This window comes from Lithobates pipiens, unplaced genomic scaffold (genome assembly GCF_037356315.1).
Source record: "Lithobates pipiens isolate NorthernLeopardFrog02 unplaced genomic scaffold, aLitPip1_a1.2 Scaffold_27, whole genome shotgun sequence".
Lineage (NCBI taxonomy): Eukaryota > Metazoa > Chordata > Amphibia > Anura > Ranidae > Lithobates > Lithobates pipiens.
This window is the reverse complement of record NW_027507788.1, coordinates 131,853,537-131,880,517: the sequence shown is the minus strand read 5'-3', so window position 1 is coordinate 131,880,517 and position 26,981 is coordinate 131,853,537. Positions and strand designations below refer to the sequence as shown.

General features: G+C 44.2%; 1 protein-coding gene across 3 annotated transcripts in view; it reads right to left on the bottom strand.

The window, feature by feature from the left end:
• Nucleotides 1-424: 424 nt before the first annotated feature.
• LOC143934127 (branched-chain-amino-acid aminotransferase, mitochondrial-like) overlaps nucleotides 425-26,981 on the bottom strand; it is a 95,177-nt gene continuing 68,620 nt past the window's right edge. For all 3 annotated transcript variants that reach the window (XM_077457454.1, XM_077457455.1, XM_077457456.1), the window contains exons 7-11: nucleotides 25,717-25,859; nucleotides 24,671-24,756; nucleotides 17,401-17,541; nucleotides 4,531-4,605; nucleotides 425-935 (exon numbers count right to left, since the gene is read on the bottom strand). In XM_077457454.1, coding sequence (XP_077313580.1) covers nucleotides 897-935; nucleotides 4,531-4,605; nucleotides 17,401-17,541; nucleotides 24,671-24,756; nucleotides 25,717-25,859 — 484 coding nt within the window. In that variant the 3' untranslated portion in view covers nucleotides 425-896. The remainder of the gene's footprint in view (nucleotides 936-4,530; nucleotides 4,606-17,400; nucleotides 17,542-24,670; nucleotides 24,757-25,716; nucleotides 25,860-26,981) is intronic.

Here is a 26,981-nt window from a genome sequence, read left to right as displayed (position 1 = left end):
GCGATGGCTGGTCCCTAAGTAGTTAAATACAAATTCTGCATTTTAGTTTTCAATGAATAATAATGTAACGTATCCACAATAAGATCACAGCTATTGTGTGTAAGTTGTCCTCATTTTCCCCATCCAAGTCATATTTGCAGCTGTTTTTTTTAACCAATTGGTATGCAGTTGCATGTGATTTGGGCTCCTTAGATTTCACAGAAGGCTGCAGGAAGGCCACATAATATCACCAGGGCCTGGGTAGTTTATTCCATGTCATTTAACTTATCCATTATAAAAGGAAAGTCACTAGATGTGTGAAATATGATATGAACAATTGCTCCCTCTACTGTTCATTGAGATGTTGCAGCTATCCATCCATGAGTCAAGAAAACACAACTGACACGGGATCATGAACATGTATGACACTGGACACATAAGCAAGTGATTTACACAGTTTAATAGTGGAGTGTCATTGAGAGTAATCTCATTTTGATTCATATTGCTGAGAAGACATGAAGTCTTGTGCAAAGCAGCGGCAGGAAGATCTGTTGGAGTTTCTATAGCACCGTTCAAGCACATAAATGTTCTACATTATTACAGGAGACAACGCCAGAACTACAATCACAGTCTTCACTCATCTACAGCTCTACTGGATTTCTAATCCATCCAAGTTCATAATCTCATTAACCATTCAAATACATTAAAATACAAGAGGCCACTTATCTGTCCTATTTGAGAACTATAAAAAATAACTGAAATAATCTGTTGCAGTATTGGAGGTAGACACTCTTGTTTTACTTTTAATGAGTCCTAAGACTGCACTCCTTGTAAAGTAAAAACGCTTTTAATAAAATCCAAGAGATTGTTGATTGTGATACTTTGGAATGGAAATCTGGACTCGAGTCACTTTACATTCATACCAGGAAGGCCCATTCACTGGGAGTTCGGCCATACTGTAGAAAGATATGGAAATGTTAGGAAGCATACACATAGGTAGATATATAAAAATCAAATTCCTACCAATCACATCTATTATATATCCAAGTAACAAGGGGAGAGTACTCCTTTAACAAATATGTGTGTATAGAAAAGCAGAGTCCGAATGCCTATGTGGGCATCTCTATGCCTACTGAACCGGGTACAGTCAGGTACATAGTACCTTTGTTGCTGGCTTTTCTTGGGCTGGGGAAACAATGGCCTACACCGGGGAAAATTATTATTTCATCTCCTGCAGATTTTGTAAGTTTTCCCACAAATGTTATAAACCGAGTTGCAGTTCAGTGAGTAAAATAAGTATTTGATCCCCAAGCAGAACAGTACTTAGTACTTGGTGGAGGAACCATGCTTGGCAAGCACAGAGGTAAAATGTTTCTTGTAGTTGGTGACCAGGTTTTCACACATCTCAGGAGGGATTTTGGTCCACTCTTCTTTACAGATCTTCTCTAAATCCTAAAATGTCTTGGCTGTCACTTGGAAACTTTTCGTTTCAGCTCCCTCCATAAATTTCCTATAGGATTAAAGGTCTGGAGACTGGCTAGGCCATTCTATGACCCTAATGTGCTTCTTCTTGAGCCACTAATTTGTTGCCTTGGCGGTATATTTGCATCGTTTTCATTCTGCAGGACCCATCTTCAGTGTCCTGGCTGAGGGAAGAAAGTTCTCATCCAAGATTTCACAATACATGGCCCTGTCCACTGACCCCTCAATGTGAGAAAGTCAGTCTGTACCTTTAGCAGAAAAACAGCCCCAAAGCATCACATTTCCACCTCTGTGCTTGACTGTAGGGATGGTGTTTTTGGAGTCATAGTCTGCATTTTTCTTCATCCAAACACGGGTCGAGTTAATGCCAAAGAACTTACATTTTGGTCTTGTCTGAACACAGCACTTTATCCCAATCCTTCTCTGAATCATTTAAATGTTCATTGACAAGCTTCAGATGGGCCTGTACATGTGCCATCTTAAGGAGGGGGACCATGTGGGCACTTCAGAACTTCAATCTGCGGCGACGTATTGTGTTACCAATGGTATGTTTGGAGACTGTGGTCCCAACTGCCTTGAGTTCATTCATAAGCTCCTCCTGTGTAGTTCTGGGCTGATCCCTTACTATTCTCATGATCATCCTTACTCCATGAAATAAAATCTTGCATGGAGCTACAGACCGAGGGTGATTGATGGTTATTTTGTATTTCTTCCATTTGCAAATAATCACTCCAACAGTTGTCTCCTTCTAACCAAGCTTCTTGCTGAAGGTCTTGAAGCCCATTCCAGCCTTGTGCAGGTCTACAATCTTGTCCCTGACTTCCTTCGACAGCTCCTTGGTCTTGCCTATGAGGGTGGGTTTGAATGGAAGAAAGATTCTATGGACAGATTTCTTTTATACACATAATAAGTTGTCATTAGGAGCACTTTTTTAAATTGGCAGGACTAATCTGTGTACCACTCTGTGGGCACCAGAATTACTGTTGGTTGGTAGGGGATCAAATACTTATTTTACTCACTGGACTGCAACTCAATTTATAACATTTGTATCGTGTTTTTTCTGGATTTTTGGTTGATATCCTGTCTCTATCATTTTAAATACCCCTATGATAAAAAAAAAAAAAAAAAAAAAAAAGAAGACAGACCCTTAATTTCTTTGTAAGTGGGCAAACTTACAAAATCTGCAGGGGATCAGATAATTATTTTACCCACTGTATATTATCCAATGCATCTGATTTCTATTTTCTAATAAACAAAGGATTATGTTGATATGAACAAGTAAATATGTGGATTTTGTTCGCCCAATGCTGGCAATGTATCCCGAATTCTTTTAAATGCATTTTACTGTTTTCTTGAAGATTAAAACTTTATCCAAAGCTTCTTTTTGGACAGGCTGATTCGGGGCTGAAATCTGTTAGGCTGTATGATCTTGGGAAGATGTCTCTTCTTTCTCATTCCCAGAAACTACAGAAAGCTGGGGTTGGACTCAATTGGTGTCAGGGAATTTCAAATGTGGCATCCGTATAGCTGAAAATCGAACTAAAGCTACAACTTTTTTTTAACTTCATACACCACATAATTATTACTAACAGATGATTCAACACTGATAATGGAGAAGGCTTTGGCCAGCCCAGGGCATTGTGGCTTGACTTAAAAATGCTTCCCTGTACCAACATAAGGCATGGTTGCCTCAGTTTAAGAGAAGATTATAAAGACATCAGAGCTGACCAAAGTCAAATAAGCTGAAATCCCAGACCCAGAACTGAATCCCAAATGTAGGAACATTGTCAGATTTCCCTAAAATCTTTAACCACTTCAATATCAGGCACTTAAACACCTTCCTGCCCAGACCAATTTTGAGCTTTCAGCGATGTCGCACTTTGAATGACAATTGCGCGGTCATGCTACGCTGTACCCAAATGAAATTTTTATATATATTTTCCCACAAATAGAGCTTTCTTTTGGTGGCATTTGATCACCTCTACGGTTTGTATTTTTTGCTAAACAAATAAAAAAATATACCGAAAATTTTGAAAAAAAAATATGTTTTTTTTTCCATTTCAGTTTCAAAACTTTGTAAATAAGTACGTTTTCTCCTTCACTGATGGGGCTACACTGATGGGCACTGATAAGGCGGCCCCGATGGGCACCAATGAAGTGGCACTGATGGGTGGCACTGATGGGTGGCACAAATTGGCACTGATAGCTGGCACGGATTGGCGGCATGGATAGGCGGCACAGGTGGGCACTGATAGGCGGCACATGTGGGCACTGATAGGCGGCACATGTGGGCACTGATAGGCGGCACATGTGGGCACTGATAGGCGGCACATGTGGGCACTGATAGGCAGCACATGTGGGCACTGATAGGCAGCATTGTATTATGTTACACTGTACTAATGGATGCCAATCAGTGCCAAACAATGCATGCCAGTGATGCCCATTGTGGGCACTGATTGGCATCCATTATGGGCACTGACTGGCATTGATTGTGGTCTAGGGAGGATTACCTTGTGCTGGGCATCCCTGGCGGTCCAGTGTGGGCATCCTCGGGGGGGCTGCGCTGATAATCAATCAGCACAGACCCCCCCTGTCAGAGGAACAGCCGATTGGCTCTCCTCTACTCGCGTCTGACAGACGCGAGTGAAGAAAAGCCGATCACTGGCTTTTCCTATTTACACTGTGATCAGCCATGATTGGACACGGCTGATCACGTGGTAAAGAGTCTCCATCTGAGATTCTTTACCGAGATCGTAGTTGCAGGGTGTCAGACTGACACCCCGCAACAACGATCGCCGCGATGCGTGCCCCCGGGGGCGCGCAGCTACTCAAAATCCTGATCACGTCATATGACGTCCAGTCAGGATTTTGAAACCACTATGCCGCCGTGCATCTGCTATAGGGCGGGCGGCAAGTGGTTAAAATAACAAATTAGGCTTGTTTGGGCCATATGTGATTATATTGTAACACAGGACATATAGGGGTAAATACAAGACAGCAGTCTTGTAAAAGTAATAATATTACTAAGCCTTATTGGAATCACTGGAATGGATAATACAGCTTTCATACCTGGATGTCTGTGAGCTCCTTCAAGAACCGTTTTGCAATCTCAGGTCCATTATCCATAGTGGGTATGTGGTAACTCTAAAAGTGACAAAAACAGCAGATAACCAAAATTATTACAAAAAATGACATGCAGAACATTGACTACTAAGGTATACATATTAAGTTAACATTGGATCAGGGCTTGACAAATTTGCTTGGAATCTAGGAGCCAGCAAAAAAATGTTAGGAGCCAGGGTTTTTTTTTTTTTTTTTTTTAACGACCGACAAAGCTTTATTTTCAATATAAAAATTAACCAATCTTAAACTTAAACAGAAAGATGACTAGAACCAAACATTATAATTCATTACACACACATATATAAATATATACACACATTTAACTTGTGTAGGTAATGATTATATTCTGATGCGACGCCAAGTGTTTAAATCATTAAACACTTGGCGTCACATCAGAATATATTCATTACCTACACAAGTTAAATGCCTATATATAATGTTTGGTTCTAGTCGTCTTTCTGTGGAAATTTAAGACTGGTTAATTTTTATAGGCAGGGGAAGCTCCATTAGCATTGCTGGATGTCATACCAACGGCCACCACAAGAGGGTACCAGATTCCAGAAGGAAGTAGCACTACAGAAGGCCGCAAAGCCGCGGCCTCGATTACCAGCCAGCGTGGCCCGAACGCGCACCGGTGGGGGGTCCGCACGGAGACAGGATACCCCAGCTGTGCCACCCCAGGTGCCAGGTCGCCAATTCTAGTTGCGAATGCGACCAGGCACTCAGGGTTTGTCGAGCCCTGCATTAGACTGTACATTAGATACTGTACTTGGTTCCCTCAGTAATGGTTTTAGTGTATTTTGAAAGGGTTGTATTTAAAGTGAATCACTACCCTTCTCTCCAATTTTCTTCTTTTTTGTTTTTTACCACTTAAGGACCGAGCCTCTTTATTGTTTACAAATCCTTTTAGTTCTTTAGAATGACGTCACTGAGCATGCCCAGATCTCCCCTGATTTACGGCACACTCTCTATGTGCTTGTCTATCTGTTATCAGGACTTCCTACGACACAACACAGATATCCCAGGAGGCTGCAGAATAATTCAGAGCTCCCTCCTACAAACCATGTGACATTACATGCAGTGTAAACCTGACCATTACTGCAGTCTTATCAGTTGAAACTGATAAGACTGACAAAAGGCAAACATTAGACAATCAGCACAAGTAAATACTATGAAATAAAACAAGTCAGCTATGAACAGGGAAGCAGGGTTGCCATAGAAACGTTGGATTGAGAAGGAGGCTTGGTTAACAGTACAGGAAGTGCTGTAAGGGCAGAAATACACTCCACTGCGGACTCAGAAAACAATACTTAAGATGACGCTGCCTAACCCCTGGAAACAAGTTTTATAAAGTTTCTTTAAACAGTAAGTAATATGTGATTTGGGCTGGATTACAGTGGCTATAGTTTGATAATTACTTATTATAATGGACTAAATGAAAAGAAGCATCAGAGCGAGAGAGTTTACTTCCTCTTTAAATATGAGATCTGGGGTCAAAAAGACCTCAGATCTCATATATTATATATATATATATATATATATATATATATATATATATATATATATATATATATATATATATATATATATATATATATATATATATATTTATGGTCCAGAGCCCTCAGACCGATACGGATAAGGATGACAAACAAGGTTAACATAAACTCGCTTCCTTGAAATGGACCTGAAAGTGTGCCCTGGTCTAACGTACGGTATGCCAAAATAAGGGGGCATACCTTAAAATGAAATGAATATGAAATGGGTGAAATGAGTACTCACTTGAGGAGTATGCTTAGAGAAATGCCCTGATAAAGGGGATGGGTGGGTGGGTATCGCGCACCGGAACCGACGAGGAAGACGGGCGGACGGCTGGTTAAATACTCCACCGGGCTCCTCCCATAATTTCAGGCCACCATACTGGCCTTTCTATTTATGGTCCAGAGCCCTCAGACCGATACGGATAAGGATGACAAACAAGGTTAACATAAACTCGCTTCCTTGAAATGGACCTGAAAGTGTGCCCTGGTCTAACGTACGGTATGCCAAAATAAGGGGGCAAAACATCCAGGTAGGGGTTGCACTTTATTGAGACAAGACTGTCACTGGGTGAGTTTGACAAAGGCCTGGGCCATCTCTATTTGCAGTTTGGGTATGTAACGGGCAAAACAGGAGGACTTCCATCTACCCAATTTCTTGATAACATGGACCGGGACCCCTTGGCGGGAGGCAGTAGAAGCTGCTTCGATACGGAATAAATGTCCGGAGTAGTGAGCAGGATTGATGTGAAGGATGCCCAGGAGTATCCTGACATGCTCCATGAACTGGGCTGCGTCGAGAGGTTTCGTGTGAAAAGGCAGAAGCGGGCCAGTTCCTGGTTGGTTGGCCAAAAGGGTCAACAAGCGGATGAGAACAGTGACCGGGCACCAGCGGTTGTTGGTTTTATAGAAGTGTATGTCCATACCCGAGCCAAGCTGCTGCGTCTTGGAGACTGCTAAGTGTAAGATGAAATGGTCTTCGTATCGGACCAGGTGGTGCTTGTACAGCATGCGTGCTGTGAGGCTACTACAAGTAAACTGGCTTGGCCGTAAGAAGCCGTAGAAGGCCAGGTGTATGGCTGCTTGTAAATGCCACTCATGTGGAGACCGAAAGGTGAAGTGGCCAGGATATCTGACATAGTTCTAGAACGTCTCCTGTGAAAGGCGGTGGTTTGGTGCCGGCCATCGGCTGGCGCTTCTGGACACTGCGCATAACAGCCCGAACGGTGTGGTAAGAAAATAAGGAGGGTATGGTAGGGTCCTGGAGGGACGTGAAATGTTGTACACCGGTCAGGTATAGCCGGATCGTATTAACGGATAACACCAACTGCGAGTGGCAGTAGGAAATGAAGGCTACGACTCGCTTGACACGGGACGTCACTGTGCTGTGATACGTGATGAAGCGGTTAAAGGCCCTCCAGGCTGACTGATAGGCCTTGAGGGTATTGCGGGAAAGGGAGTGATCGATAAGTTGGGTAGCCGCTAGGAGGTGAGGGGCTAATCCAGGGTTAGTTGAGACCAGTCCGGGATAGCTGCTGATGTTGGTCCGGCTCCGGGTACCTGATCGAAAAGAGACAAGGTTACAGCGGGAGAGGGCGTCCGCTGCCTGATTGAACTTACCGTGGATAAAGGAACAATAGATGTTGAACTGAAACAACAACAAGAGCTGGACCAGTTGACGTAGGAAGGACATAATCAACCGAGAGGACTCCTTGGCGCAGCCAGGAATTGCCAGTAACTGGGGAGGCCAGGGAGCTGCGAGCCGGAGGTGGCCAAAAAACAGCCGCAAGCCCGTGGAGGCCGCTGCGTCGGTCATCACCTGGGGCGAAAGGGAAGACACGGAGGGAATGAACAGGGAGACGCCATTCCCAGACGATAGGAATTCCTCCCGCATAGCAAGGACTGCTATTGCCGCGGGATCCAGGCTGAGGACTTGCTCTGGATCCTGTGAGAGGGACAGTAAAACCACTAAGTGTGACACAAGGCGCGACCCTGAGGGATGATGCGCATAGCGACTCAACATGCCGTGTAGGGACTGTAGGTGTCTTTTGGACGACTAGACTGGAGAATATGCGAGGATATAATATGCCCCTAAAGATGGCAGTTGTGATGGCGAGCGTTTGCCGTTGGCTATGGGCTGATGCCTCTGGATGCCCCGAGGTGGGGATCTTGCTGTATGGGCCGTAACGACAGATGGCTCTCCGTGCACTGTAAGGATAAGAAATGTTGAACGCTGGCTAGAAATAGCCTGGGCGTGCTACAGGAAGAAGCCAGTTGCGTGTGACAACATGATCCTGGTGCGGGACGGAAGCTGAACTCAACTGTCCTAAGGAAGAGACGGATAGACAGACAACAGTGAATGGTTTGTAAGAAAGCCACGGGAGACGAGAGGCCAATTAAGTGCTGCTGAAAATGACGTGTAGCCAGTTTGTGTGCCACTGAGAACGTGCTTGCCAATGAATGATTGCAAGAAGTTATGCTAAGTCATGAGCCTTGGCATGACTAAAGTAGTGTTTAAACATGTGCTTGCGACAATTGCCCGGGAGTTTGTCACTGGAGATGTATACGTAGTGACTGTGAGCCATTCGTGTTACCGCATGTGCACTGCGAAGACTACAGGAGTTGTGCTTGAACGCATGTTTGGATGCGTGCTTGTGATGATTGCAAGATGTTACCCAGGATGCGTGCTTGCCATGACTGCAAGATGTAATGCTAGGATGCGTGCCTGCAACTAATGCAAGGAGTTGTGCCAGGACTCGTGCCTGCAACGACTGCAAGGAATTATGGTAGGCTTCATGGGTAGCCAGGCCGGAAAAGACAGAAGTCCATCCGGTCCAACCAAATCAAAATAAATAAGGTATCACACAACCCGACACCCAATTCTACGCCCGCAGCTGATCCAGAGGAAGGCAAAAAAAACCCCAACAGAGCATAGGCCAATTTGCTACAGCCGGGGAAAATTCCTTCCTGACCCCTCGAGAGGCAATCGGATTTTTCCCTGGATCAACTACACCTATAAATATAAGTACCCCGTAATACAACGTACATTTAGGAAGGTATCCAGGTCTTCCCTAAAGCAATCTATTGAGCAAGCCAGAAGTGCCTGCCAGCAATGATTGCAACAAGTTGTGCCTGGACACCTGCTTGCAACGATTGCAAGAGGTCTATGCTCAAATGCGTGCTTGCCATGATTGCAAGAGAACTATGCTCGAATGCGTGCTTGTAATGAGTGCAAGAGGTCTATGCTCGAATGCGTGCTTGCAATGATCGCCAGAGGTCTATGCTCGAATGCCTGCATGCAACGATTGCAAGAGGTCTATGCTTGAATGCATGCTTGTAATGAGTGTAAGAGGTCTAAGCTCGAATGCGTAATTGTAATGACCGCGAGAGGTCTATGCTCGAATGCGTGCTTGCAGCGATTGCAAGAGGTCTATGCCCGAATGCGTGCTTGTAATGAATGCAAAAAGGTCTATGCTCGAATGCGTGCTTGCAACGATTGCAAGAGGTCTATGCTCGAATGCGTGCTTGTAATGACCGCGAGAGGTCTATGCTCGAATGCGTGCTTGCAGCGATTGCAAGAGGTCTATGCCCGAATGCGTGCTTGTAATGAATGCAAAAGGTCTATGCTCGACTGCGTGCTTGCAACGATTGCAAGAGGTCTATGCTCGAATGCGTGCTTGTAATGACCGCGAGAGGTCTATGCTCGAATGCGTGCTTGCAGCGATTGCAAGAGGTCTATGCCCGAATGCGTGCTTGCAACGATTGCAAGAGGTCTATGCTCGAATGCGTGCTAGTAATAAGTGCAAGAGATCAATGCTCGAATGCGTGCTTGTAACGATTGCGAGAAGTCTATGTCTGGATGCGTGCTTGCAACGATTGCAAGAAGTCTACGCTTGGATGTGTGTTTGCAACGATTGCAAGAAGTCTGCGCTTGTATGTGGAGAAAACAGCGAGACACGCCTAAACGAAGCTGTGTTTCCCTTTTGAAGGCAATCTATAATGAAATGAGGCCGAGGAGCAAGGCCCCCCGGCAGGCATCCAAACATTGAAGAATCAACTGGACCCAAGCCGGGAAGCGGTATGTGACAGTGAAATGAGAGAACCTGCCATGACAGAGATCCGGATCGCCATGCCACAACTTGCGACCGAGCACGAAACGGATTCTGGAGCATGTACTGAAATGAGGCCATTCCTGGGGCACGCCGAGACGAATTTGGTACACCGATGTGACTATTCGTACCGGAACGTGATAGGTGAAATGAAATGAAAAACCCATGACAAAGACAAGAATCAGAGGACGAGCCCTTGAACCAAACAGATGAATCCTGTCTTTGGAGCATGTACTGAAATGAGGCGTAGCAGCTGGGCACACCAGAACGAATCGGTGCATAAGGAATGCGACAGGATTCGAATTGGCGCGTAATAAGTGACAGAAATGATATGCCATGACAGAGACAAGATTCAACGACTGGACTGATGGTTACAACAAAGAATCCGTCTCTGGAGCATGTACTGAAATGAGGCGTAGCAGCTGGGCACACCGGGACGAATCGGAGCATAAATAAACGCAACAGGATTCGAATCGGAGCGTAATAAGTGACAGAAATGATATCCCATGACAGAGACAAGATTCAACGACTGGACTGATGGTAGCAATAAAGAACCCGTCTCTGGAGCATGTACTGAAATGAGGCGTAGCAGCTGGGCACACCAGAACGAATCGGTGCATAAAAAATGCGACAGGATTTGAATTGGAGTGTAATAAGTGACAGAAATGATGTCCCATGACAGAGACAGGATTCAACGACTGGACTGTAGGTTACAAAGAATCCGTCTCTGGAGCATGTACCGAAATGAGGCGTAGCCGCTGGGCACACCAGGACGAATCGGTGCATAGAGGAATGCGACAGGATTCGAATTGGAGCGTAATAAGTGACAGAAATTGTATGCCATGACAGAGACGAGAATCAGGGACCGTGCGTGAACCTGCGAGTGATTCAGTCTCTGGAGCATGTACAGAAATGAGGCCGAACCCTGGGGCACTTCAAAGCGAATCGGTGCACCAGAGGTGCGACAAGATTCGCGCCGGAGCGCGACTAGTGACAGAAATGATTTGAAACGGTAGAAATGACTGGGAGTGAAATGATTTGACATGAGATAAAATAAGATACATAACATAACTGCATGAATGAAGAGACATATATTCGAACTGGAGCAGACAAAGCGAAACGTGTGGACTGCTTGCCTTGTCGTAACAAGCAGTCGGCTGTGAGTCGAACGATTCGACCGATACTAATAGAAATGCTCGGGCAGACGAATGGTTTCGAATGCCGTACCTGCGAATGAATCGCCTGACGTGGCGTAATCGAACGTTTTGAAAAGTGATAACGACTACATCGAAAATAGAAAATAGTGACATGCGTACGAGGGCCACAGTAAAACATTCGATTTAAAAGAAGCGAGCGGGTCGAGAGTACAGGGAATGACGATGGTACATCGAAATACATAATTGAAAAGGGGATGCCGAAGCCAAACCTGCGACAGCCGGCCCAACGTGAAACGACAAATTCGATGGGTACGACGACACTCCGACGGCGAAACCCACGGACGCTGATGTACGGGAAGACGAGTTGTCAAGACGGAAACAAATAACGCGGGAACTCACGAACAGGCTCACTGCATCTGGTCTGGATAGTCGGCCCTTGATGTCTGACGTATCAGATATCGCGCACCGGAACCGACGAGGAAGACGGGCGGACGGCTGGTTAAATACTCCACCGGGCTCCTCCCATAATTTCAGGCCACCATACTGGCCTTATATATATATATATATATATATATTATATATTATATATTATATATACACACACACACACACTAAAATGCAAAAAAATAAAAATAAAATAAAAATAAAAAATTGTCATTTAAAAAAGGTCCTCTCCCTCTGCTGATAAAAGTGATCTTGCAGCAAATCCGCCGTAGAGACCACTTTTATCTGAAACCGGACCGCTCACTGAAGAAGAGGATACCGGGGCTATGGCAGCTAGCTGCTGCCATAACAACGATATCCCTCTTCAAACAGCTGACGTAAAACGCTGACGGTGGGCAGTCCGGAAGTGGTTAAACCCTGCTTACCGGGTGGTGTGTTCTGCACATTTCAGATACTCACCCAGCAGGTCCAACGTTTTCCTGCCGAGATCCTCTTCTCTTCTGCCATAGCTTGATCCCATACCACCATCTTACTGTGTGATGTTTTTGGGAGGCTGTTGGCTCTTCTGGGTTCAGCCGGTGGGAATTTCGATGATGCGCTGCTAGGCCCTTTACTGATTGAGAGACTATGTATGTGACATGCATATCCCAGGAGGCATAGGGAGCACAGTGCACATCAGTCGCCTAGGCGGGTGACCTGCGGGGGGGGGGGGTGCAGCCCAAAGACTTAAAAAAAAAAAAAAAAAAAAAAAAAAAGAGCACTGTCTGTGTGAAGGAAAGGAGGAGGGGTGGAGAGGACAGGTGATGGGTTTAAAGGTGAAGATCCACTTTAAAGCAACCTTGTTGCTATAATATTTAAGCCAAGGTATTTCTGTAAATACTTTGTTGCTGCCTGTGTCACTGGACTCCACCGCGATCCCAAATAATCCTGTAAGAAGTGAAGGTCGAAGGCAGGAAAACAGGGAGATTGCCCCTCCTAGAAATCTGAAAACTGTATTAAATACTTACTCATAATTTTTGTTTCCTAGTGCCAATCCATGGCAGCATACTACCACTGCATGTATGCTGCCATGTTGGCATCATGAAAAATGGAAAATTGTATCAAATACTTACCGTAATCTATTCTGGGCACCAATCCATGGCAGCATACATGTGGTGGTAGTATGGTGCCATGTTGGTGCCAGGAAATGTTAGTTTAGCAGCAGTGGAGGCAGCAGGAAAGGAAAGCCTTCTTTAACAAATATGTATTGGCTTGTTATATTTACTATAGCAATAGGGTTTCTATAAAATCCACTCTAGTGTATCCTGATGGTCTCATACCATGGTTGTACTAGAAGATTGGACTGAAGGAGGAGAGAGATGCAACACAGACTCAACCACTACTCGATTACCTTAGAAGGGCCATGGAAACATATATACTGTATAAAGCAGTGCACCTTAAAGCAGTATTAAACCCAAAGGTAAACATTTATTATACTGAAGCTTATGTGATTGCTGCATTCATTTTATTTTTTTATTTATTTGTTTTATTTCCTGAAAACTCATTTATTCAGGGAAGCCTATCCCATACCCACCCCCATCAAATCATTCTCTGCAGCTATTACCTTTTGTACCACCACCCCCTCCCTTTAGAATGTAAGCTCTACGAGCAGGGCTCTCCTGTACCTTTTGTATTGTACTGTAATTGTGTTGTCCCCCCCATACATTGTAAAGCAATGTGTAAACTGTTGGCGCTATATAAATTGTGTATGATAATAATAATATTTTTGAGGCTTTTATTTTTACCTGGTGATCCGGACAGTAACTTGTTTTTTTAAAAGAACAAGCTCTATGGCAGATTGTATCAGTCACAGGTATGAGAAACCATTTAAGACTGACAGGGGTGCTTACAATGATCAGCTTTTATGTAAAACCTTTATCCCAAAAAAGGTGAAAAAAACTGTTTGCTGTAAGACCCCTTTCACACCAGGGCGCTTTGCAGGCGCTATAGCGTTAGAAATAGCACCTGCAATCCGCCCTAAAAAAGCTGCACCATTGTTTGTAGTGTGAAAGCCCGAGGGCTTTCACACTACAGCGGTGCGCTGGCAGGACGTCAGGGAAAAGTCCTGCCAGCAGCTTCTTTGGAGCGGTGAGTTTACCGCTCCTCCACTGCTGCTCCCTATTGAAATCAATGGTGCAGCGCTGCAATACCGCCGGCAAAACGCCGCTATTGCAGGGAATTGCCGACGGTTTTAACCATTTCTCGTCCGCTAGCGGTAAAACGCCGCTATAAATATCAGCACGGGTCTAACTGATTATAAAGCATTAGCAGGAGTTTGGATTCAAGTTGTTAGTGTATTTAATTATTTTAAATATTACATCCATCACAACCCCCCCCCCCCATCCCAGAATAAGAATTCTGCTGTCCAAAGGTGCCCCCATGCTCCTTCATCCAGAGTTGGGGTACCTTAAAACAGGAGGTGTGTTAATGGCCAGATCACCAAATAAAAAACAGAGGGAAGAAAGCCCCAAAAAAAGGAAAACGAATGAAGCCATCACAGCGGTGATGCATTTTTGAGTTTATTGCTGCTTATGGGCTCATGCACACAGGACATTTTAAAAATGGCAGCATTACAGCAAAAACGCGTTTAGCCGTGTTTTTACATTAGCGTTATTGCTCATTTTGCCCACGTTTTCCGGCGTTAGCGTTTTTTCCATTTAAAAAACACTCCCTATAATGTAAAAATGGCTAAAAACCATCAAGCTTAAAAAAAAAAAAAAAAAAAAAACGCCCCTTTTGTTTCTACTGCTCCAGGAAGCACATGCTGTCATTTTTTTTCTACTGCCCTTAAACGCACATGCCTCCGAACCCCTCTGACAATTTATGGATACATAACATGGAAAAAAAAAAAAACGTTGAATGCTCCTAACAGCAGCCGTAAAAATCTCCAGTGTGCATGAGCCCTTAATGGTCCCAGAGGCAGGGCTTAAAGTAAACCTAAACCCAAAGTTTATCTGAGCAATACACAACTAGGGAGGCATTAGACAGGGTGGAAGCGAATTGATAGGGGGGTCCAGATTAAAAACAACTCTCACTGTCTGCCATTTACAAATACTGTGGTCTTCAAGAGCATTGTGTAAACTGCATTCATGCCATTGGAGTCGGTTGAGCCCAAACAGCGTTTTTAATATGAGTTTTTGATGATATGATACAAAGAGCTCCTACTCCAATGCTTTTTCCTCTTTCTCCCCCTTTTGCAGTTTCAAGCATATAAGAGTGTATTTATATATTTATAGATGTATTCATAACTGGCATTAGCAGGGTTTTGTACCTTGAGGCATCCTTATTTTTAGTTCTCTCTATTCACAGTCTCTAAAGAGTCTACTGAGGGTAGCACTCCGGGGCATGGCTGCCATGGCATTGCATGATGCAACCTGGAACTGGGGCTCTGTATCATATTTTCTTACTCCCAAAGCACACGTTTCTGCACAAATGGCTGCATCTTAGATTGGGTGCTGAAAGGACCAACGGCTAGAACCAACTGCAATCATGAGAAGGAAGTGTCATCAGCATAGCAGGATCTTCAAAATTGGGTCCAAAACTTTAATCACATAGTATCAAAAAATAAAAGCGACGTTTCGGAGCCACGCAGGACCCCTTCTTCTGGCATGTGCCTGAGGAAGGGGTCCTGCTCCGAAACTTTGCTTTTATTTTTTGATACTAATCTGATTAAAGTATTGGACCCAATTTTGGAGATCCTGGTGTGCTGGTGACACTACAGTCTCATCTTTTCTTATGATGGGCAAGTTTAAGTTGAGTCTAATCCCCTTACCCACCTTTCCTATTGAGTTTAAGTCTCATTTAACAAACACCTTTCAAAATGCATCTAAACCTTCAGAAGTGAAAAACCACAGGAGAGCAGGACTCAAATCATATTTTTGGTTATACTGGTTAAGGGTTAGAACCTATTTTATCTTTTCTTGCCCTCGGCTCCCACTGGGGAGTTTTTAATTCCTGCCTCAATGAAAAAAACAAAGACCTAACAGAAGCTATAATTTCTTCATTAATAAAAGTAGTTGTAGCGTGTGCACATTGTTCAAGAGATACTCCTCTTTCCCTGCTATCTCAATAACAGAAAAATAAATAAGGCAAAATATCCCCAGCAGAGACAAAAACCCAACAGAGGATCTATCCTTTGCTCAATAACAAAAGTAAAGCTCTCCTTGCAGTGCGAGGTTTATATTGAAGAAGATGATGCGACTTCAAAATCTTTTAGAGCACAAGCTTTGTATACAAAACCTAAATCGTAATTTAAAGTCCAAAGAACAGGAGCACAGACAGGGTTTCCCTTCCGTTCATAGCTACTGCATATTTCACTTGCGCCACCTGCTGGGAGATACTGCACATGTATTTCAGTTGCTGGACCTCACTCTGCAAGTACTGTAGAAACAAAAAGCTGGTGTTCCTACATCCTAAATAAGTTTCCTATACGGTACTTAAAGAGCTTGAGCCGTAATAAAGAGCCAGATACTACATCTTTAATAAGTTCCCTATACTTAATAAAGAGCTTGTTCCTACATCCTTAATAAGTTTCATATCCTTATTCTTGACAGGGGCTTTTCATGTTTCTTTGAAATGCCCTGTAAGTGGATCTATTATTTTATAATAAAAACGATACTGGAAAACAGTAGGTAAAGTAGACCTGGGTGCTTGTTTTTTTCAGCAATTACATAATTTTGTTTGCAAATTTAACCACTTGACCTCCAAGTTTACCCCCCTTCCTGACAAGGCCATTTTTTGCGATATGGCACTGCGTTAACTAACAATTGCACGGTCATGTGACACTGTACCCAAATAAAATGTATGTTCTTTTTTTCACACAAATAAAAATATGCACCGTCACTGTACTAATGACACAGCAGGGAAGGGGGCAATCAAAGTTAACTGTGTGCCTAGCTAGTTTTACAGTGTAGTGGGGGGGGGGGGTGCTTTTACTAGTGGACGACGTGGATCGGTGCTCCTGCTTTACAGAAACACAGGATCCATGTCTTCTGTACTGACAGAATGACAGTCAGCCTTGTTTACATAGGCAGACTGGTATTCTGTCAGTGTAATGAATGATTAGAGGGTGGTGGTGGAGCTGCCCTGTAGCAGTAAATCTGCTATGGGGCAGTCGGCAAGTGGTTAAGGTACAATAGCTAGTTTTGACCTCAATATCTTGTCTCATTACAGCAACTTTTCAAACCACAAATGTTGGTCAAGCCTTAGGTTTTTCTTGCATTGCCATGGTAAAAAAAATAAAAATCCACTGCAGTCAGAAACCAAAAAACACCTCACATGGTCAGTGGGCATGTACCTACTGAAGCTTGTGCTGTGTAACACCCTTGCTCTACATATTTTAACAGGCTGTTTGAATGTAAAAGATGAGGAGTCTGCAGTGTATTAACAGCCCATCGTTTGAGAAATAATAGGTTAGGAGTTTTTGAAGACATCTGAAAATCTGTCGCCACCTGATCTGCTCAGACAATTTAATATCAATATAAGAGTGATTCACTTTATGTTTTTGATTTGTTGTGACACGGTACTCACTTTGTCATTGTAGAGTATCCGGCTTACTGGGCTTACAACACAGGCTGTCCCTGCCCCAAAGACCTCATATACCCGGTTTTCCCGAAGCCCTTTAATCAGATCATTCATGGTAACTGTGCTCTCTGACACTTTGAAGTCTCCCTGCAAAACATTAAAACACAAAAATTAGATGATTTTAAAGAAGCACTTTGAGAATTGCTTTTTCCACAATTTAAACAGGCCACACCAAAAAGAAAAACCCCAGTCCAATTTCAGAAAGCTATAGTGGAGGGATTAACGTGCAGCTTTTCGCTGTCATGCATTGATCTTCCATTGAAAAGGAGCAAAAATGAACTTTACTCAGATTTTGGGCACTGTTCATTTTCCTATTCTATTGCAGAGATTTTTTTTTTTTTAAAAAGGATAACTTTACCTTTAGTACAGTTAGCCTATATATAATCCCCATTTAGAAACTGCCACCACCCTCTTTCCCAATACTTCACTTCTTTTAAATGACCCTACTCTAAACATCCACTGGGATCTGCACAGCTGCTTCAAATTGAATCTCACCTGACAGAGCTCTGCTTCATGAACAATCTCCATTTCTTCCTATAAACTGACCATCTCTTATAAATCCCAACGGTAGATGACCTTTCCATAAGAATAAATGGAGATTATGGTACAAACGTATAGAAGAAGCAGAACCCAGCCAGTGAAGATGTTGTGCAGCTACCAGTGGCTTGCATAAGATGGGCAAGTATGAGTTATAAAACTTTGGGGGGGAGTGTGATATTTAAAGTACTAAAATCACAATTCTCCTTTTTTTAAATATGAGCTCCCATCATAAAAATTACTCACAACCTCTTAAAGCAGAAACCCAAATGTAAAATAGTCAAGAGATATTCTATCCCTCACCTACCTCTCTTTCTTTATTGGTGAATTACAGGGTAATAAAATTGATGATTTTAGCTGGGACGGTGGGACCTAAAGAAGCGTGAGCCTGGACACATTTTCCTCAATCATTGAAGGAGACACAAGAATTCAGAGATTGTAAGGTTATAGCTCCATCTACAGGAAGATTTGGACAATGGCAAGCAAAAAACTGTCCAGCCAGGTATAACCCTCCTATTCCTAGCATGCCTCTGTGGTTTACTTGGTGCCCAGGAGGATGGACATCTTTTCTCTGCTGTGCTGAGAAAAGTCTAACCTTTTGTTTTAGCTATTTTTTATTCAATGAAGATTACCCATCAGCTTTGGGTGCAGGCGTCGGCATTGCAACTAAGGGAAACTGTCAGGGAAGCCTTCAGACTTTACTGCCGGTTTGCTACTGTGCTTTCTAAATGGCCCTGTCATCTTCTGGGACACACACAGGTCTCAGAAGGCAGTGGGGGGGGGGGGGGGGGGGAAGGGGGGGGGTTAAGGTGCTCAATTGTTCTAGAGCTACTTTCATTTTAGCCTGGACCTCAGCTTTAAGGACACTTGGCTCTGCTTTGTGGTGCATTCCACATCTGAGCCCAAGGCATTAGCCATAGAGCTTTTTCAGGTCAAGAGCCATGGAGCAGCCCCAGGCGTGACTGCCATCTCTGGTGACTCTCTTTGTGGGTAGGCCATGCAGGTTGAGCACCAGAAGCTACTTTGTTACTTGGACCCTGGTTTAGAATGGAAGGGGTTAATGCTGAGGGACTGAATATTGGGGTCATCTGCTTGGTGCAGTGTTGTGCCCATGTGCCACACTTTCTTTCATGGCATTCAGCGTCAGGGAAGCACCTTCATGTCCCTGCTCATCTTTGCTGCCTGCCTACTTACAGCTGCCTGAACATCTTCTGCTACTAGCAGCTGGTGAGTATTCAAGGCTTGAATGAATGAATGAATGAATGAATGAAATACTTGTATAGCGCAAAATGCAAACTGAATCGCCTCTAGGCGCTGTGACGAGCTTTGATCATCAGCTAAAAGAGGAAGGTCTTAAGTTTTTTCCTAAAAGCCAGGTGATTTTCTTCCAGACGGATGTCGATTGGTAGAGCATTCCATAGCCGAGGCCCTTGGACAGCGAATCTCCGATCCCCCTTGGATTTATACCGGGCTTTGGGCACGGGGAGGAGGTTTTTGTTGGCTGATCGAAGACTGCGGTTTGGTGTGTAATGATTTATTTTGTCCATTAGGTATTGCGGAGCTTCTCAATGCACGCATTTGTGGGTGAGGCAAAGGGTTTTGAACGTGATCCGATTTTTTACGGTTAGCCAATGTAAGCTCCTCAGCGAAGGAGAGATGGATTCCCATGGTTTTTTTCCTGTTATCAGCCTTGCCGATCAGTTGTAATCGCGCAAGTTGACACTGAGGTAATCCTATGTAAAGCGAGTTTGCGTAGTCCAATCGCGAATTAATGATTGTTCCAACTACCATTGCCTTGTCATTCTTTGAGATAAAAGGGATGAGTCTGCGAAGCATGCGCAGCAGATGGTGAGATCCACTGACTACTGCTCCTATTTGCGCATCCATTGACATTTGTGCATCTAAAATAACCCAGAGACTCTTGGCTTTGGTTTTTGGGGGGGGGGGGGTAGCCTGCCCAAAGACGGTTAGTGGAGACCAGGAGGTTTTGGTTACGGGATTATGATTTGGGTGTAAGATAAGAAGCTCTGTTTTTGATTCGTTCAGTTGGAGGGAGTTAGTGGTCATCCAGTCCTCTATTGATTTGAGGCAATTTTCAAGTTGTTGTTGGTGATCTTTTTTTCCCCATTGATCCTTAAATAAAGTTGCGTGTCGTCAGCGTAAGAGTGAAAGCAGAGATCTGAGCATCTGATGATCTGGAGGAGTGGGCGGATGTAAATGTTGAAGAGAACGGGTGACAAAGGAGAGCCTTGAGGGACTCCGCAGATGGCTGCCCGAGATTCGGAAAATAATTTTCCTAGTTTTACTGTCTGTGACCGATTTCCTAGGAAGGACGCGAACCATTGGAGATCTATGTCTTGGGCTCCGGCTACTTCTGTGAGGCGGACGAGTAGAGTATTGTGATCTACTGTATCAAACGCTGCACTTAGGTCTAACAGTACGAGGAGACACGGCTCTCCGTCATCTGCTGCTTCGAGGGCGTCGTCCCAAATCTTCAGGAGTGCCGTTTCTGTTCCATGACCCGGGCGGAAGCCTGATTGCAGCAGGTCCAGGAGTTTGTTAGTATCCAGGTGGAGTTGTATCTGATGTACTACTGCTTTCTCCATGATCTTGGAAATGGTGTTAAGGCTTGTAATTGGCCTACGGTCGTTTGGGTCCTGAGGGTCCAGGTTTGGTTTTTTGAGTAGAGGTTTGACAATGCCTTGTTTGAGGAAGCTGGGAACAATCCCTTTGTGGAATGATCGGTTTATGAGGTGGGTTATGGTTGGAGCCACGATGTCGGAGCATTCTTTCAGTAGTTTTGTGGGGACGATGTCCATTGATGAGGTACTGTCACGCAGTTTATTAATGATGTTTTTTTGCGGTGTCTGCGGTAATTGGGGATAGTGAAAATTTCGGCGGTTGCGGAGTGTTGGTGCAGACATCCTCTTTATGTATTTGCTGGCTGAGGTCTGATGTTTTCTTCTGACAAATTGTTTCCCTGATGGTTTTGACTTTATTGATGAAAAAATCCGACAGTTTGTCACAGTAATCCTGGGATTCACTTTCTGGGGGTTCTAGGCACACTCGATTCATTGATAGATTGCCTAGATTAAACAGTTCCCCTGGTTGGTTTGCGGCCGTTGAGATTGTATATGAGAAGTGGTCCTTTTTAGCTTTGAAGATTGATTTCCTATAATTCTCTGTGATACCTTTGTAGTTAAAGTGGTTTTCCTCGGTGGGATTTTTTCTCCATGTTCTTTCCGCTCTTCTACGTTCTTGCTTTAGTACGGAGAGTGAGCTATTAAACCATCTAGAGTTTTTCTTCCTGATGAGAGCCCTGAGTTTTGGTGCTACTGAGTCTGCTGATTGCAGTAATACCCTGTTCAGGGAGTTGAGCGTTTCCTCCGTAGAGTGGTTTAAGGTTATTGTAGATATCTTGTTGGACAGAGTGGTTTTGAAGGCTTTGGAGTACAGTTTTTTATGCGATCTGGTCCAGTGCATTGTTGTTACAGGTTTCTGTTTTGTGTTGGTAATATTGGTAGGGATTTTGAATTTGATGGTGTGGTGATCCGTCCATGGCAGTGTTATGTTGTCGAGTATGTTGACGTCAATGTTCTGTTTGAAAATGAGGTCCAGGGTGTGTCCTGACCCATGCGTGGGAGTCTTTATCAGTTGCTGGAGACCCAATTCTTCTAGTTGATTGATGCAGGCAGTCGCGATGGGGTCTTTGGGCTCGTTTGCCCAAAAGGTTGAAATCTCAGAGTGCCAGGAAATTTTAGAATTTTAGGGTGTGCATTGCGAAGGATTCCGTGAGGGGTGAAAGATCGGACTTTGGTCCCGGTGGTCTGTAGCACAGTAGAATATGAGTGGTGTCATGGGGTGTTGATTGAAGATGTAGCATCAGGGTTTCCATAAAAGGCACTGGGTTCTGTGATGATGGTTTAGTGAGATCCAGGTGATCTTTAAAGATCACTGCTAGGCCTCCTCCTTTTTTCCCTATCCGGTGTTCGGTTAGGATCCTGACGTTTTCCGGCACCAATTCGGTGAGGATGGTGTTGCAGTCAGAGGTTAACCAGCTTTCGGTGATGAAGAGGCAGTCTAAATTGTTCTTGATGATGAAGTCGTGTACTTCCAGTCTATGTTTGACTGCAGACCTGGCGTTAATCAAGGCGCACTCTAATTGTGGTGGTTGAGTAGATCTCTTCCTGAGGTTGGGAGTTGCTTGTCGTCCAGTTTTTAATAGTTGTTCTCTTTGAAGTATTTTTTGTATGGAAGATGGCAATGTGGTGTTGAAGTTCCTTAGTCTGTGCAGACAGAACTTCAGCTAAGTATTTGAAGTGGCACATGGTTTGTGGATGCGGTTGATGATACTATGGGCCTAAAGATGCTGATCCTGATCAGGGTCTTGACCCTGAGGAGGGGCTAGGTATCAGACTTGCCGCCGTGCTTGAGGCTATTAGCGCGCAAGTTGATCAGGGGATGCCTATACGGCTGCGGAAGGAGTTGTTGTATTCGGTTGCTGGCTGTTCCGGCTACCTTTACTTGAGGTGAAGGTCCCTGCTCAGAAAATAAGTCTGGCTGTGATCTGGAGTAGTCGTCCTAGGGTAGAGTGAAAAATGGAGGCCGGAGATGGGGGTATGCTAACCTACAGTTGTTCCTGATTGTTCCAGAGGAAGGGGAAAAAAAAACCCTGGCAGTAGCAGCCAAACGCACCAGTGAGGCAAAAATTCCTTCCTGACCCCCGTAGGTGGTCGGACGGAGTCCCTGGAACAATCACTGGGGGGGGGGGGGGGGGTTGGAGTGGAGGTGCGAGCTTACCTGGTCACGGTGATCCCCGTTAACAGTCTGATTCCGGTGAATCTGGCTTGCTGTCAGCCTGACGTTTCTGGAGAGTGGTCAGGTTGCCCTTTGCAGTGGGGTCTTTAAAATGGGGGGGGGGGGGGGGATGGTGGTAGGATACCTGGCGGAGAATAAAAGTTTTTTTTTTTGTAGTTCTGCCGCAGCCACCAGTCTATGTGTGGCTAAATGCTTAGCCTCTTTGGGGTGATGACAGGGTGGCTGCAGTGTGGCCACTTTAAGAGTTCTTGAAGATTGCTGGAGAGTTAGGGGAAATTAATGATTTTCCACCGAGAATGGGTGGACCAAGATGGCTGCCGACTAGGCCGGAGCCCTGGGCTTTCCTAATTCCCGTCCCGGGGGCCCGGTCCTAATGACCGTAAGGGGCCGCGCGGCGTGCGAGCCCTGAAGTGCCGAGCTTTTGTAACGGTAAGGCGGCTGCCTGGTAGTGACTAGGCCGGAGCCGCGGTGTAGCGTACTGCCTACCCAAGCGGGTGGCAGGCAGTCCGCGGCGGAAGGTGAGGAGGTGGAAGGTGACTGGGGGGGGGGGGGGGTTGTTCCCAGCCCCTGTGTCACTGTACTAACTAGCCAGGTGGGATACCGGTAGAATTGTGGTTGGTGGGAGCCCGGGGGAGAGCGGGGAGAGCCGAGGGAAGGGGAGGGGGGGGACGGGACTGGCTGAGCTAAGCTGGCGCTGGGACGGAGCCTCTCATGCACGTCTGCTCTGGATGAAGCTGCCTTATTATAAATGCAACAATGCTTCTTGTAGCCTGGTATCCAAAACTATATTGCCCCTATCATGTAGTGCAAAATATTGGATCTCAGACACATGTAGAACAGTCCTGCTGTCCCAGGTACCTCCAGCTCACAATCCACTAAATGTAATGGTGCTGCCTGCAGTGCAGCCCTCCAAAGGGTGTGAGACTGACAATCTGGAATTTCATCCTTTGCTTGAGTCTATGAGGTTGATTTACTAAAACTGGAGTGCAAAATCTGGTGCAGCTATGTCTGGTAGCCAATCAGCTTCTAACTTAAAAACTGGAAGCCGATTGATATCTACGCAAAGCTTCACCAGATTTTGATTTTAGTAAATCACCCTCTATGTCTCTTCCTTGTTCAGACAGCTGGTGCCCTGGTGACATGCTGCTGAGTCCACCCTCCTCCAGCCACTGTATTGAAGCTCATGTCTCCTGGGATGTGTGACATGCCTATTTCAGAAGGCTTCAGGAGCAGAGCAAATATTCTCACCTAGGTCTCTGCCATTACTCCCAGACTCACTTTAAAGCTTAAGGATCAGCCTGCAGATTTAACCAGTGTGGCCTCCTATCTAGGCTCTCTTATGGTCCCCAATACAGCCAAGACCTTTCTGGTGCACCTACTTTATGGAGACTGGAAGAACCCTGGTGAGCTGTTCTCTCATCCCAAACGTCATTGTTTATCCATCAAGAGTGACTTTAAATGCCCAGCACTTCTGGTTATAGAAAGCTTGCAAAATCACTTGTCTACTTTTCTCAATGCAGTTCTAGGTGTAAGAGAGACCCAGGAACCTGTGCTGTTATGTGCCAGTAGGTAGATAGTCTTAGACCAGAGGGAGTTGGAACTTACACAGGGTTTCCTCTTTTTTTCAATGGGTGAAAAAAACAAGTATAGGGAGCTGTAGTAAAGTTAACCTGTTGCTTTGCTCTGCATGTGCACATCACAGGTTCACTTTGAGGTGTGACTCCCATATCCTGCATTGTAAGTCCAAGAAAATGGCCTGTCAAGATCTCTAGTAACCAGTAATGCTAATTTGGCTATAGAAGAAACAATAAAATAAGAACTCTGGACAAACAGTCAATCACACCATTTATTTAAAGCTTACCCACTGCCGTGCCAGATCCAGTAAACTCTGTCTTGTTATCCCAGGGAGGATTAAACCACTTAATGGGGGAGTTATTAGCTCTTTCTCTGCAAGAACACACAGTAGACAATGAGAAAAATGAGCACTAACATCACCTGGATAAAGTTACAAATTATGATGGCCATAAACAGGCACTGAAGACAGTTATTACCACTTGTCTGTTACCCCCATATAGCCCAAGTATCTCAAGCAGTAGTTAAAACTGATGCATTGTTTGACTTAACTGGGCCATGCATGACCACCCTCAGAAACCGCAGTATTGCATCCAAAGCCAAAACTTTAGATTTTTGAATGAAGTAGATAATGAGGTCAGGGTTTTTTTTTTTTGTCTGTTACATTTAATTCTTCCCCTGTAGACACAACGTAAATTAAGCATTTGCGTGGGGGGAGGGGGGGGGTGTCTGTTTTTTTTATTTTTTTCAATGCTCTGGATCTGGAGGTATTAATTGGCCTCTTTATATAAGCTAAGGCAAAATGGCATCTCCTTAGCTTCCTTAAGATGCCTGAATGAATACAATGGAGTAGATAATGACCTGGCCAGGTTTTTTGTCTGTTACATTTAATTCCTCCTGCCTGTAGGCACAACATAAAGTAAAAGGAAATATATCTAAATTATCTAAATCCCATCTTAGACAGTTCTCACCAAACAAGTATCATCACCTTTGCAAGGTTTCCTCTCTACTATTCTTGCTCAAACCACAATTAAACATTTGGGATGTTCCTATGACTTTTCTGGTGGGTTTTGGATGCAGAAAGATATATTTAGGAAAAAATGTCTAGGCGAGAAGCAATGAGCAATAACCAATAGCAAGCAAGAAGCAATGAGCAGCAACCAATAGCAAGCAAGAAGCAATGAGCAGCAACCAATAGCAAGCAAGAAGCAATGAGCAGCAACCAATAGCTAGCAATCATCTTGTACTGAAGTGTGATTCTGGTTTAAACTTTTTGAATAATGTGGAGAGGTTAGAACTTCAGTAAGATTGTGAAAGCTTCCCGATTTGACTTACCTCCTTGTTCATTAGTCCAGAACATGAAAAAGTTCATTGTTCCAGCTTCAGTCACTTCATGGTTATCTCCATACAGCCACAACACTTGCTGACATCCTAACTGGGATGCTTCACTCTGTACATATATGGTAGGACCATAGTTTCTGTGTGGACATTGAGTAATTTATACAACAACTCATCTAACAGCCATTTATTTGTATTTTATAAGCATCTGCACAAATATGCAACATAAAAAATTGCAACTGCTAACATTTTGTTCTACAGGGTCTCTGTTTTCATAATAATATTATTATTAAAATATAGCTTGTTTAAAGTGACAATCAGAGTTGCCATTAAAATCTGGGGTTAACATGACCAAACTTCAGCTGAATGGTACTTATAAGCTGCTAAAAGCTTGTTCAAATCTGCACAAAAGCTTACTCTACACACTGCTCTTAAAGTGGATGTAAACTGGAAAATGTTTTATTTTTTTTGTCTGGCACAATATAGAGTATGGGATTTCAGATCAGTTGTGCCCAGTCTTGCCACAAAGTTAATCCAGCTCTGAGCAATCCTCATATCTTTTTTTCAGTGAAATAAAAGGACAAACTGAAATCTTTGTCTGTTCTTCCCCCTTGCTGTGATCGACAGGTGATTTACATATCTCATGCACTAGCCCAAGACAGGCATCATTTTTTAATTCCCTCCCATTCCTTTCTTCAGCAGCTCTGCAAGGATTGGCTGTTCCACACCTCAGCATGATTTGGCATGCTGAAGTCATGTGGGGACTTTTCTGGGTTTTGACTGGATGTTAGTGATCATAGCAGAAGTTCAGTGTAAGAAATACACAGAAGAAAATGCATGTTGATAAGGGGAGTGTAGAGGTGGGCAGGGAGTCTACTGACATCACGACTCTACCCACTGAGCCCTGGAAAAACAGACCCACCCACAAAATCTGCAGTTTTTTGAGTCTCATAGAAGACAGAGGGGAGACATTTGACAGATAAGTATACATGCAGGAGGCATGTATATCCTTCTAGATAACCAACATTGCAGTAATGAAGTTTATCCCACATTGCGCAGGTAGCTGGATCCTGGAGAAATCTTCACTGCAGGGATGCCCTATTCTCTTCCCGTCTGAATTTCTGGCACTGCACTGGTTAATAACTTTGGGCTTGGGGCAGAGCTGCAGTGTAGTGAGTTGTACAGTTTATAGGTCACATTAAAGGTGGAAAAAGTTCTGAAATGATTTATATCTTTGTCTCATTTTTTTACATCACAGAAAC